Source organism: Lepisma saccharinum, chromosome 17, assembly GCF_977018435.1.
Source record: "Lepisma saccharinum chromosome 17, izLepSacc3.1, whole genome shotgun sequence".
Classification (NCBI taxonomy): Eukaryota; Metazoa; Arthropoda; class Insecta; order Zygentoma; family Lepismatidae; genus Lepisma; species Lepisma saccharinum.
In genome coordinates this window covers 45067346-45080912 of record NC_139245.1, presented here as the reverse complement: position 1 = coordinate 45080912, position 13567 = coordinate 45067346, and the positions used below count along the sequence as shown (strand labels likewise).

Below are 13567 nucleotides of genomic sequence, written 5' to 3'. Positions count from 1 at the left end.
TTTGGAACGATTGGGGCAGTCGAAGCGGCTTCGATGGGGTGCCTGAACAGCCTTGCAGTTGCAGACTTCCAGGAGGCGTATGAAGAATATTAACACTCTGTACATATATAGTCAATAAATTTACAACGTAACCAAAAAAGTTCTTACTGTTCTAGAGCAGTGATAAACATCAGCATCCAGCACCTTTTGCCAACATTCCTGCAAAAAGTAAAAAAAAAGTAAAGTGTTCCCCTGTGCTTAGCACCACGCCATGAAGGCGTATAGGGGGTGTGGGGGTAACATTCCTGCAGCTGCACAATACCCTGGTGATAAAACTCGGTGGGCTTGGATGCAAAGAAGTCCGCGAGTGCGTTCCGCAGGTCTCCCTCATTTACGAAGGATCCCCCATGGAGGTGGTTGTCAAGGGAATGAAACCGGTGGTAATCTGTTGGTGCAAGCTCCGGTGAATATGGTGGAGGGCACAGTGTCTCCCAGCCAAGTTGCTGAAGGGTCTCCTGGGTCCTCTTTGCCACATGTGGCTTGGCATTGTCGTGCAGGAACAGCACACCCTTGCGATTCACCAATGCCGGCTCCTTCTGCCGCAATGCACGGTGCACCCTTTGCAACTGCTGAGAGTAGAGGTCAGCTGGATGGTCTGACCAGGTGGAAGGAGCCCATAATGCACCACTTGCCGACTATTCCACCATACAGAGAGCATAACCTTTCGTGGGTGCAGAGGTGGTCTTGAGGTGTGAGGAAACAGGGTCACGTGGCGACAACCAATGTCTGGTACGCTTGGGAGTGTCATAGAGGACCCACTTTTCATCACCAGTGAGCAAGGACAAACAGGCTGTCACTCGTTGTTCCTTGTTGGCTGCCGACAATGTGTGGGGTACCCACTTTCTTAACTTGTATGACTTCCCTATCCCATGCAGGTGCAGTCTGGCTGTTTAAGCAGAACCATGGAACCTTTCTGCAAGTTCATCACACGTTAGACCACTGTCCTCCTCGATGGCTGCTTTCAGGCCCTCGTCATCCAACACATGTGGTCGTCCACTGCGAGGTTCATCCGAAAGGCTCACATCTCCCGAACGGAATTTCTGGAACCAATGCCTGGCAGTGTGTTCGTTCACGGCATTCTCCCCAAATGCCTGGCAAATGCGGCGACTTGATGCGGCAGCTGACGGGCCCACTTTAAAGTCGTACAACAAACACATGCAAACAAGCTGCTTTGATACCTCCATTTCTCTTCAACACTGGATGAGCTATGACTGCTGTGTGTGTGCAATGTGCCTGTATTGCTGACAGTCGATGGTCAGACTAACTCCCGATCGCTTGGCAGGCACGTGCATCATTTCGTTTCCTCTCTGTGAGCGGATGATTAATGGGATGTCAAAAACGGCAAGAACTTTTTTGGTTACCTTGTATTTTTATGACTTCAGTCCCGATACTTATTGGACAAACCCTGTATATAGGGTGAGAGTATACACACCTCTGAAACAAAACAATTTTTTATGAACATTCTGTACATGCTAGTGGAGATAACTTACGTCTGATTCAGAGTCCTTTAGCTTCTGCTTCTTTTCCCTGACTTTCATCTCAAAGACCTGCTCCATCTCAGACTCCATCTTCTTCATCTTGGTCTCGTGGTCTCTCTTCTCCTCTTCCATCTGGGCGAGCGGATTCCTAGCAAAAGCACCAAGCTTTAGTCACACGCTAGCAAAGCAGCAGCTCAATATGTTACAGCATAAAACTAGCCTCGTTAAAAATAAAGCTCAGGAAATGAACTCTACTTGATATTTGCTTCTTGCTTACTACAATTAAAATACTAACAAAATAACAAAAAGAGTGTGCATCATCTTTATCCCCATTTTAGATCCATTACCAGGTTCTTCAACAGGGGATTTCCACAAATTGAAATTGTAATGTGAAAAAGGATTTAAAAAAAACAACAGAATTTTGTAAAAAAATGGCAGTTCCTGGAAATCACTTGATGGATTTGGTAGCATTGTAACATTTGGGATAGAGATGAAAAACATGTCAAGTACATGGTTTTCTCTTTTTATTTTTTAAAATTGCATTACTTACAATTACTACAATATACACTCTAAAGTACATATTATTGTTAGGTTAATTCAATTAAAAGGTAAAGCTACCCCTAGTACATCGCAGGCATGAGAGCATGGGGGGACATAGAAGGGACGCAGAAGTAGAAGAGCTCCATACATTCACGATTTTGGAAATTGTAGTGATGTGATGAACACCATGTTCCGGCTGCCTTCACTTCCCAGGGTTGGTCTTGGTTAACTATTTATTAGAGGGTGGGTGATCTTCGCAGCTGTTCCATGGCTTGAAAAGTTCCCACCTGAAATCACAGGGTGTCCCCAGAATTTATATCCCTAACCAAATGCATAAAAAATACCTGACCTCACACAAATAGTTCAGTTTTTCAATACATGTGCAATGATCACAAAATTGCACTCATTAATAAAAAAAATCCTTCACTCACTAGGGCATTTATTATATTGTTGGAGTGCTCAAACAGATGATTGAATTTGCTTCATCATTATTTTTGGACTCCGCTGGTGGGCAATAATGTTTGGATCCAAACAAGTTAATATTTTGAAAAGATTCAGAATTCATGCAGATGAGAAGTTTTCTAAATTCTAAGATTTTCATTTTCCCTTTTTGAGCCCTTCGTTTCTTTCAACAGGTTTTTAGCACTGAACTCAATAAAAATTTTCTCTGCTGAGAGATTTTCACTGTTTGAAAGATCTAAAGCCAACAGCTTTGAAACAGTATCAGATTCACCTAACTTCTTGCAGACAGGCTTTGTGCTTTTGGACCTCCTCAAAAACACTTGACATTTTGAAGCTACAGATTTCAATGAAGTCAACGTACATTTGAGAAGTGGACTTTCCAAGGATTCTGAGAGAAAAGTAAGTTGATTGCTGGAAAATTACGATTCTTGAACATATTACCTGATATGATCACATATAAGTAATGGCCTTGTCAAACAGATAATGTTCTTCAGCCATCATAGATAAGGTAAAGTTCCCCATGCACTTTGCACCATGCTATGAGGCAAATATGGGGGGGGGGGGGCACACATTCTTTCGATTTCGGCCTTTACCCCCAAGGTGTTCCCAGGTACAGAGTCAACGAAGTTAGTAGTAAGGTGTGTTTTATACAGCGTATATTGATACACTCGTAGGTGTAATTGTATCTTCTGCAAATATGTTGTATAAAGGAACAAACTGCCAGAGTACTAATTGAGGTGAGTACCAATTTAATTGAGGCTGGATGAGCTCCAGAGGCATTTTATGCGGGGACAAGGCTGGAAAAATTCTGACCTTAGATCAACCACCCCCAGGAATCGAATGCAGGTGTTCCACATGCAGTCAGATGTCCTACTGAATGGGGCTACCTTCAAGCATCATACTGTGCAAAAATTGAAAAGGAAACTTTTTACATCCCGTAATTGAAGTATAATTAGCAAAGCAAGCGAGGCTATCCTTTTGAAAGGTAGAACAAGCAACGCAGGGTGAAGTTATATGCTGCCTGAAACACCAACAAGTGTGTTGGACAATGAGGGTGCCACTCCCTGACACCATGTTAAAACAGGCTTCACTTTTGCATTTGAATTAAATTTCCCTGACTTTTTTAAGACACCACTGTCACCTGACTTTCCAGATTGGAGAAACCCTGAAACAATCGGATGCTCTACCAAATGGACCCCTGCAGTTCTTAAATTAATTCATTTACTAGTAAATAATATTTAAAAACATGGAATTCAGTAATGCATAAAATAGTTTTACCCTGCAAAAGGTCTTACAATTACAACTTTCTACATAGCACTAGTGCCTGAATAAGCTGGCAACCAACACAATTTTGAAATGAAATAGCTATTAGAACTTCTCAATGAGTTATTACAGTGCTGGCACTGCTACACTTATAACATTATTACAATATAATATCCACACTCTTGCAGCAGGCCACTGCATAACAAGAAGCAAATATAAAGTAGTTTTAACCTGCGAGGAGGAGAGAAAAATCAAGAAGCTACACCATGCAGTTACAAACTCCCAGCAGCAAGCATTCACTTCAAACAACCCTTCAAAAACACTTACGTTAACTCATCACTACAAGAAAAAAGAAAAAGGAACAAAATCACTGCTCACACTTCAAATATTTTTACAGCAATAACTAATTTTGTACAGGACTACGCACACACCACCTGACAATTTACACCAATATGCAGAATCTATGTTAACACTGAAACAACACTCATTTCCAATTATCATTCGGTTCCAATATCTTAGCAAGCTACCTTTGAGCTATCATTAAAATATAAATGATTCCAGAATTCAGTTTGAAGAGAGGACAAGAAATTACAATGTATCAAGTCAATATTTTCATTTCTTGATTGTACAGTTCAATAAATTAGAATCTTAAACTAATTTTGAATTCTATTACTACAGATTCTTATAAAATGTACACGTTGCTACCTGAGTTTTCTATTTGAACTATAGTTATTACAAACTGTTAACATTTTGGTTGTCTTTTGAACAACCTGTATCAGTTTACATGTTGCTCAAGGATGACGAGTACAGTTTTCTTCAGGAAATACGAGGATGTTGGCAGCTCAAATTTTACATGGTGGTATAACTTTTTTAAGTAATCTATGAACATTTTACACGGATGAAAGAAGAGGAAGAAAAAAGAGGAACTTTTCCAAAAAAATGCCAAAACATTCTTCTGATTATTGAAAACTAAATTTAAGAACAAGCATTTCTATTCTCCACAAGAAATGTATGAGGGCCAAAATACATTCAATAATGATACTTTTAAAAGCTCTATTTACTGTAGATTAATAAGCACTTAAAGATCAACTTAGAAATTCAAAAAGAGGAAAAATCCATAAACTAGAATGCACCCCTCTCTTTTCCTTATGCCTGCTAGTATTTTGACAGAACTAAATAAATGTGCACTTTATTTGAAACTGTCCCTCATTCCCTTAAATTATAATCTCTTTATGTCTGGATTTCAATTATTGTGTCACAGTGTTTTGCAATAAATTAAAACATCATTTAAATATTTGCTACAACCATAGTTCAATAGAAATAAGGGAAAAACACACTAAAATGGCAGTGAACTGTAGTATAAATTTCTTGTAAAGTACAAGGAAGTCATTATGCATAACAATCGTTCCTACTGGCTGAAAATGAAGCAAATTACAATATAAATCTAATGGTGCTGGATTCATGGTATGCACACTGATTTGCAGATAAAGTTTAATGTATCATGCAGTAAATTAGATTATATTTTTTAATTTGAGACTTTTGCAAATTCATTGTATGAAAAAAATTGTTGGATAATATGACAAAAAATATGTTTGTAAACTCGAGAACAGTATTTTTTTTCTGTTTTGGTTATCATGAACGTACAAAGTGGCACAACTTCAATCTTGGTAAATAAAAACTTCACATCCTTGAACACACATAAGGTCAGCTACAACTGACAAAAGAAATATGTACTTCATTTACTTTTCTGGCATCCTCTTTGTCAAATATTCTAGAATTATTTATAATGTTATATCTATACTAACACTCTCAAAAGAAACAATTTATTTTATTATCATGAAAAAAACACCCAATTAAAGGTTCCTTTTGATTCTCCACTGGCCTCAGAATTGTTCCTTTTTTTTCTTTTAATGTACCTCCCACTTGGAAGAATTCACACTACATTCTAAACATTAAAACAAATATACAGCAGAATGTCTATTTTATGTTTTTCAGAGGTACAAGGTTTTTAATAAAAAAAATATTAAAAAAATGCAAAATCCAGAAATGTAAAATCAAGGTTCTATAACTATCATTTCACTATCTGTTTACATGTACTCCTACAACATTTACAGCTGACCTCCATGGCAGAATGGTTAGCACAGCATGCTATGATGGCAGAGGTCCTGGGTCTGAACCCCAGCCTCGTCATGGGCATATTTTATGAGTGTCCCTTCATTAATTTCATCACATCATCATTCCTCACCTTCACGATTAGCCAAAAGTGGCAGAAAAGCAAAGTAAAATAAACCAAATCAATCAATCCTACAGCATTTACAAGAACCACTGAGTGCAATGCTTTCCTCTTGTCTATATATATATATATATATATATATAATACTTTTGTTGAACTGTAACCCAAACTTCTATTACAGATAGCCTGAGATTCACATTTTCCTGCACTTTAGGATTTTTCACTATGGTTCCCTGAAAAATATTAAACTGAGGTTCTAGGCGACAAAAGTGCACAATCCATCTAAAGAATATCTTATTCCTTGAAGAATTATATGCAGGTCTAGTTTTCCGAATTCTTGTATCCTCTGAGCCAGCCCAAGAGTTTAGAAGAAACCAATTCAATGTGGTGTTTTCTCAAAATACTTATAACGAAAAAATAAACATGCTTTCTAATTCAAAATGAAGACCCTTTCAAATTTACTCTCACAGTATATCCTAATGGCTAGAGAGTTACTAAATGCAAAATGCCTATATACACACACGCACACATTCACGTCTGAAAAAACAATCGAGAAGAAATAGAACACGCCAGATTTAGCTTTGAGCTTAGCCATGGCATACAAAAATGGTCTTCCGAAGGAAAAGTAGTGCAATCAGAAGAAACATAGCATCTACAAGCCACATCGGATAAAGCTCTGGCCAACTTACCACACAGTCATGAAGCTGTTCATGACTCCTTGTGAGCACAAACTAAAGGAGGACCACAATATTATTATTGCAACAGATATCTTAACATTGAAAACCCAGCAACCATTTTTGCATGCACATGCCTAAATTCTCCCTATGTTATATAACTAAGATTGAAACCCACAGTTTTCGTTGTTCGTGTGCACAAATTATTGGATTATAATGCTACTTCATTATATACAAAGGCCTCCCCGATGGCATAGTGGTAATCTCATCACCTTTCAACAAGGTGTCCGGGGTTTTGATCCAACTTTAAACTGTATGTCTAGTCCCAGTTAACCTATCTGTGCACAAAGTTGACTTAAAAACGAACTCATTATAAACAATGCTTCGATACAATAAAATCACATATGTGATGTAAATAAGCATGTATTTCTTGAATTGGTTATGTTTCAATACAAATTCATGGTATTCAGGTTGTGGTGAAGTCAACATGGTGAAAGTATTGTGTAAGTAAAGTTCCATATTTCCACCTTGTTGCTGTTCATTAACACAGACTGTGTCATCTAGGTGGCCAGACACCACAAGCTGTGTTAACGAAGGTACTAGTCCTTTGAAATAAATAGGATTAAAACAACAACAACAACAACAACAACAAAAAGCAATACAGAAATATGGAATCTACTCGTGGTAGTTTTATCAAGTCAGGATATATGCATATATATATATACACATGACCATACATGACTAGTTTCTAGGGATGGGCGATATCGGAAATTTGACATTGCGAAATATCATCACAGACTATACGATATTTATTCCTATCGTGATAACGACGATATATCATCTCCATGATATATATATATCGCCAAATACCATGACGATATATCTCTCACACGAGATATATTACCACATATTGTGACGATATATATCGGCAAAATTTCATGACGATATGTCACCAACACGATATAGCCAAAATATCATGATATATTGTCAACACGATATATGATATCACCAAAATATCATGACGATATACTGCAGACACGATATATATTGCCAAATATCGTGACGATATATATATATCTTCAAATATCGTGATGATATATCATCTCCACTAGATATATTGTCAAATATCATGATGATATATCGCTGACATGGTATATGTATTGCCAAATATTGTGACGATATATATCACCTACACGATATATATTGCCAAAATATTATGACGATATATCACCAAAATATTGTGACAATATAATGCAGACCCGGTATATATCGCCAAAATATTGTGACGATATATAGCCTAGTTTAATCACCAGCACGTTATTTTTTGAATATCGCGATATATCGTCCCACTACTAGTCACTCTGCACTCTCACCACACTAGAGTGGCTAGCTATATAAGCTTTTGTGTGCATGTGTGTATGTATCTTGGTAGTGAAAGCTTGAAAACGTTCTTGAGAACCAGGGTAAAACATCACCACAGGAATAAAAAACACTTTAGTAGTAAGATTTACTGCATTATTTTGTAGCGTAGCTTGTAAATTTTGTCTTCGTTTAAGACTTTTCAAATTATCATCCTGAATGTGGCACCAAGCTGATTTTAATCCTAACCTGAAATTACATATGCACCTGTTAGGTTTAACAATGAAAGAGAAACCGTTTGACACCTAACGGCTACACACACATATTTTTGGTAAATAAAAAAGCAAAATTTCGGTACAAAAATTGAGTCAATTTCGGGTTCAAAAGTTGTAAATAAAATAAAATTTCACTGTTACAGCGGTGAAAAAGCAGTATATAAAATCACATTTTGGTTTTAAAAATGTGAATATAATCCCAAATTTGATTTAAAAACTGCACTTACTACACAAAATAAACATATCTCTTCTAATAGCACATTTCTGTCATTACCATAATATTAAGTTTACTCCTGCTTAAAGATGTTCATTCTTGCTTCTCAAATATTTACCGCAGAATTAATCAATTTTCCATGAATTGCACAACTCACAGGATAATTCCAACTTCACAAAGTGTTGCGTCGGTAAATAATTTCTAAATTTCATGTTTAAGGGTCTATTTCACATTTTGCAGTTCATTTCGCATTATTTCGTGACAAAACAGGGTAGGAAAATGCACCACACACCTTTCAGAAACATGAAAAATTAACATTACAATGTGTTATTGCACATTTAGTGTTCTTGTCAAAAACGAAATATGCATGCCTCTACTAATGGTAAAACAAACTTCAATGAAACAGATCAGTATGGAATAAGACATCACCACTATTACTTTCTGAGGGAAGTGTTTGCAAATAATGCACAATTGCAAATCAATAACTACAAGACATTCTTTACTACTATTATTATTATTTTATCCTTAATGAATATGTATACACTTGGAACAAATTATTATGAGTGTCAGGGGAAAAACTGTGAGTTTCATTTTTACACAAAACAATTTTTATACTAAATGTAATTTTTCCTCGCTTTCTCAAAATGTATTTATCAGTATTTAAAAAGGTAAAAATTCATTATATGTATGTTATTATTATTATGTCACACATCTGAGCACACTCACACACTGAAATAACCTACATAACTGAAGAAAGAATATAATGAAACAACATACAAACACACACACACACACAAACACAAGGAAAACAGCCTATTGACTCAATTGTATATTTTCTTTTACTTATCTATGCAAGTAAAAATTCAAAAGAAATGGATAACAAAAACAATATCAACGATGTTAATAAACAGAAAACAAATCTAGACTGTCAAATAAAATACAATGTGGAGCTTGATATTCAACATTAATTAATAACAGATTAGAAAGCATTCTGCAGAGTGTAACTGAAAGATTCTGCCACTCACTATATCTTTAATATATTCACAAATGATTCCAACTTTCTTGCAGAACCGAACATGTCTTTTATGTATAAAAAGAATCTACATAATACTTCTTGCATATTATAAAGAAATTAATTTCATTTTCAAATAACCATGATCAACATTAGAGTATGTAAACTGCTCTCTATTTCATAACTTCTCTCTTACAACATATACTTCTTGAATTATAATTTTAAAATATAAACAAGAGAAAATGAGAGAAAAATATCAATTTGGATTTTGTTTCTGCTGTACGGTGAGAAATTTTCAGAGAATTACATATATACTAATTTTGCTTGAAGTGGTAATACTGAGTCCCTTACAAGAATGAAGTTGAAATTTACTTCATGAATACCAAGTTGCCCTTGAAGGGCTAGGTTGAACTCCCGACTGCCAGTCTCCCTCCCACAATCCTACCCAGAGGTGTGGAGATCTCCACAAGGGTGCCCATAGGGCACCTGCATCATGGGATCTTTTGGGGGGACAAAATCTTATAGTTTACCTACCAATTCACACCAAAATGGGGGGATTGTTTAGTTGGATTGAATTTAAGTTATGATTATTAGTTTTTCTACCTACAAATCAACTTTTATTTGAAGACAAATCCTTATGAAAGTTTCATTAGTTTATGAACTTCAAGTTTCTTCTTGGAAATTGAATACAGCCCAACTACTGTTTAACTCTCAACATCAATGTTCTTTACAAGTTACTACAATTATTGCAGTAGGTATTACAAGAGGAGGAAAATGTGGCTGCTCTCCCAAGAACAATTATCTTCTTTTTACTGTCCCCACACTCTAAACTAATTATTTCTTACCATAACAAAATAATTACGGACAGGTGGAAAACAGAAAGCATGCATGTCATCTCAACACAAAGTGAATTGCAATTCCATAAATATATTAATACCAACAAAAAAATACAGAAGAAATGCCTGCTTCGCCTTGTCAATAACAAGTGCTGATATTCTAACTTACTTGTTTGACATTCTGCTGGGTTTTCCATCTGTGCCTAGACCAGCTAGTTTTCGACAGCGGTAGTTCTCGTAGTGGACATTGTTGGTAACGTCTTTGAGGTCCTGAAGGTGGGTTCGTATCAACATATTGCGCAGTGCAATGAAGTCACAGTGTTCCAGATTCTCAACTGAAAAATACATTTCTCAATATTATGCAGTCATAGCAAAAACAAACTGCTATTGCTCGAAACATTATATCCTGAAAAGTATGACGACAGTGGAACCCCAATTTTACATTATTCCACATTTTAAGTTTTGGTACTTTCAACTCCTGAAAGATTGTATAAAAATCAGGATTCCACTGTATTCGGCAAAAATGACTTAAAAACCAATCTATACCCAAACATCAACATTGTATATATGTGCATAGTTTATCTCAAATTAATTCTCAAGTATTTATATTAATAAAAAATATATATATATATATATATATATATATATATATATATATATATATATATATACTTTCTCAAGGTCGGATATGAATTCTTCAAACTGAATAATGATCTCATTCAATAGACACCTTGAATTTTACTTAAATGTTCTTTTCACCAATATTTCTTCTTTGAAAAGAAGTACTATTTTAAAAGTCACATTTTTGTCTTTATCACTCATGGTGCACTACTGAATAATAGCAAAAAGGGGGTAAGTGTTGATGACAGCTGACAAGAAATTTCATTTTACATACACAATTCTTCCCTTCATTGTATTGCCATAAATAGTCAGTTTATGATCTTAATGAATTCCAAGAAATATAAAAATGGTTCCCTTTATTTGGAATTCTAATGACGATGTCTACCTTCAAATTTAACATGGAAGAGTAACTATGAAGTTAACCGTATTACTTACAAAACATAATTCACTGGTAATGTAGTTACTCTATAATTTAGGTAAAAACAATAGCAACTCAAAAGGGGTCCCGGGTTCGATACCTGGTGGAGGAACAAGTGGTTCGGATCCCACTTTAAACTGTAGGTCCAGTCCCGATTAGCCTTACTGTGAATAAAGTGGACTTAAAACAACATATCAATCAATCAATCAATAGCAACTCAATCAGGAAAATAGAAGTTACATATGTACTGCCTACAATATATTATTTTCTAACATCCACAAAATGATAATACATTGTCCCTTACATTCTTGTACATGAGCTTATTTGGGTCAATCCATGAAAAATTGATCCTACCACTCAAAAAGTAAAATTAGTCCAAATACTATTTAAACTGCATTAAACTTAAACTTTAGCTTAGTACGGGTCACTAATAGTTACTAATTTGATATTTACATGTCCTTGAATGGCTTTAAGAATTCAGATTAACAAAGAGAAGTGAAAAATGTGATAAAGGTTGTCTTTTTACATTAAGACTTGAGTGTTTAAGCAATGCTCAATAAATTTGGTTATTACTAAAAATTTATGAGTTGAGGAGGTTCTTCTTCCCCATCATATTGTTCAGTTCAAGTATTAGGTGAGTAATGTGGTATTAAATTGACTTAATTAATGAGGTATTCACATAGGTCACACCCCAAAATTTAAAAAAAAATAATTAATAACATAAAAATAAAAATGTTTTCACTGGAATAAAAGACATGAGATGAAAGGTTGCAATCTACATTTCCCCCCAAAAAATATGATGGATAAAAAAAAGTTGTAAAAATGCACAGTTTTCAAGTTTCGTGGTGGTAGGTGAAACTTTTACCACCCTGTGTGTCACACCCCGAACTCGTTATTCTTGAATTGCCCAAAAACAACGTTGTTCACAGAGCTCACTTTTCAGGACAGTAACAATGTCATCATTCTGAAACTATAATGATGATATGGATGAGCTCAATGTCTTTGTTCACAAAATATTTACATTGCACATGTGTGATTGTCACACCTGGAACTCACGGCCCATTTACTACTAATTTAATAATATTTAAGGTGCTGATTTTGCAAACACATTGGAATCTCAATTTAACATTTTTCAGGGGACTAAGCTAAAAAAACTTAAAACGTGAGGAAATGTAAAATGAAGCAAAATTTCATAACATTTTGCTATCCTGGGACAATCAAGATTGAATGTATCATGTAGGAAAATGTACAAATGGGGATTTCACTGTATCAACTATTTACAGCATTATTCTACTAATCCACACAATCATATTTGATCCTTACCTTCAGCTACACCCCAAGGATACTTCCTTCCTCGTACTTTCTTCCCGTCTGTTTCTATCACCGTGTTGGAACCTACGACTGCAAACGGGACTCTGTCCTTCAGTATCTTGTGAAGTTTAGTTTCCTCTTCATCCTCGGCATCAGGGAATTCATAAATTTTAATTTTATGCTGGGCTACTTCATTCAATATCTGTAAATAACAAAAGACAACTGTAAGCAATACAATTTTTAGAACAGTAAAAATGCACACATACTGTACATTAAACATAATTGCAATATTTCAGTCTTGCTATGTGGAAAGATACTTTACAAATTTGGTGTTATTTACAGGGCTGATACCACCAATGCCTGAAAATTATGACAATTAAAAGTTGTTCAAAATATTGTTCAGTTGGTATCCCCGAGGAGAGAGCACCCTCTTGTAGACAGAAGCTGTGGCTGTAAAGAGCACACCTCCAGCACCAATTTAATGTGCAAGCTGCCACAGCCAGTAATGTCTGTTTATAATAACAGTGGATATTTGTGCAGGGAGGGAACTCTTAAGACTATGATAAAATTCAAGTACAATTCCCGGTTTTCAAGGTGAACTTTCCAAAAATTCAAGCATGTTCTCTCTATTTCAATCTTACGTATTACCGCCTCTCACCACCCACACACATATAAATATATAAGGTATGCCCAAATGAAAAGCAAACTGTGGTTATATCTAAAGAATATTACATTACGAATATTTGCATTACATATGTGAATTACACTTAATGTGTAACATGATACCTACACATAATTGCCATTGATATTGATGCACTGATCCCGGTACGTA

The 13567-nt window shown here is 35.5% G+C and overlaps 1 protein-coding gene across 9 annotated transcripts in view; it reads right to left on the bottom strand.

The window, feature by feature from the left end:
- The window catches only part of pnut (septin 7-like protein pnut), a 244743-nt gene that overhangs the window by 42259 nt on the left and 188917 nt on the right, over window positions 1-13567 (bottom strand). For 8 of the 9 annotated variants that reach the window (XM_083139395.1, XM_083139396.1, XM_083139392.1 and 5 more), the window contains 4 exons: window positions 12748-12937; window positions 10555-10720; window positions 6705-6746; window positions 1530-1665 (listed from right to left, as the gene is read on the bottom strand). In XM_083139395.1, coding sequence (XP_082995521.1) covers window positions 1530-1665; window positions 6705-6746; window positions 10555-10720; window positions 12748-12937 — 534 coding nt within the window. The remainder of the gene's footprint in view (window positions 1-1529; window positions 1666-6704; window positions 6747-10554; window positions 10721-12747; window positions 12938-13567) is intronic. The other variant, XM_083139389.1, reaches the window with a different exon arrangement.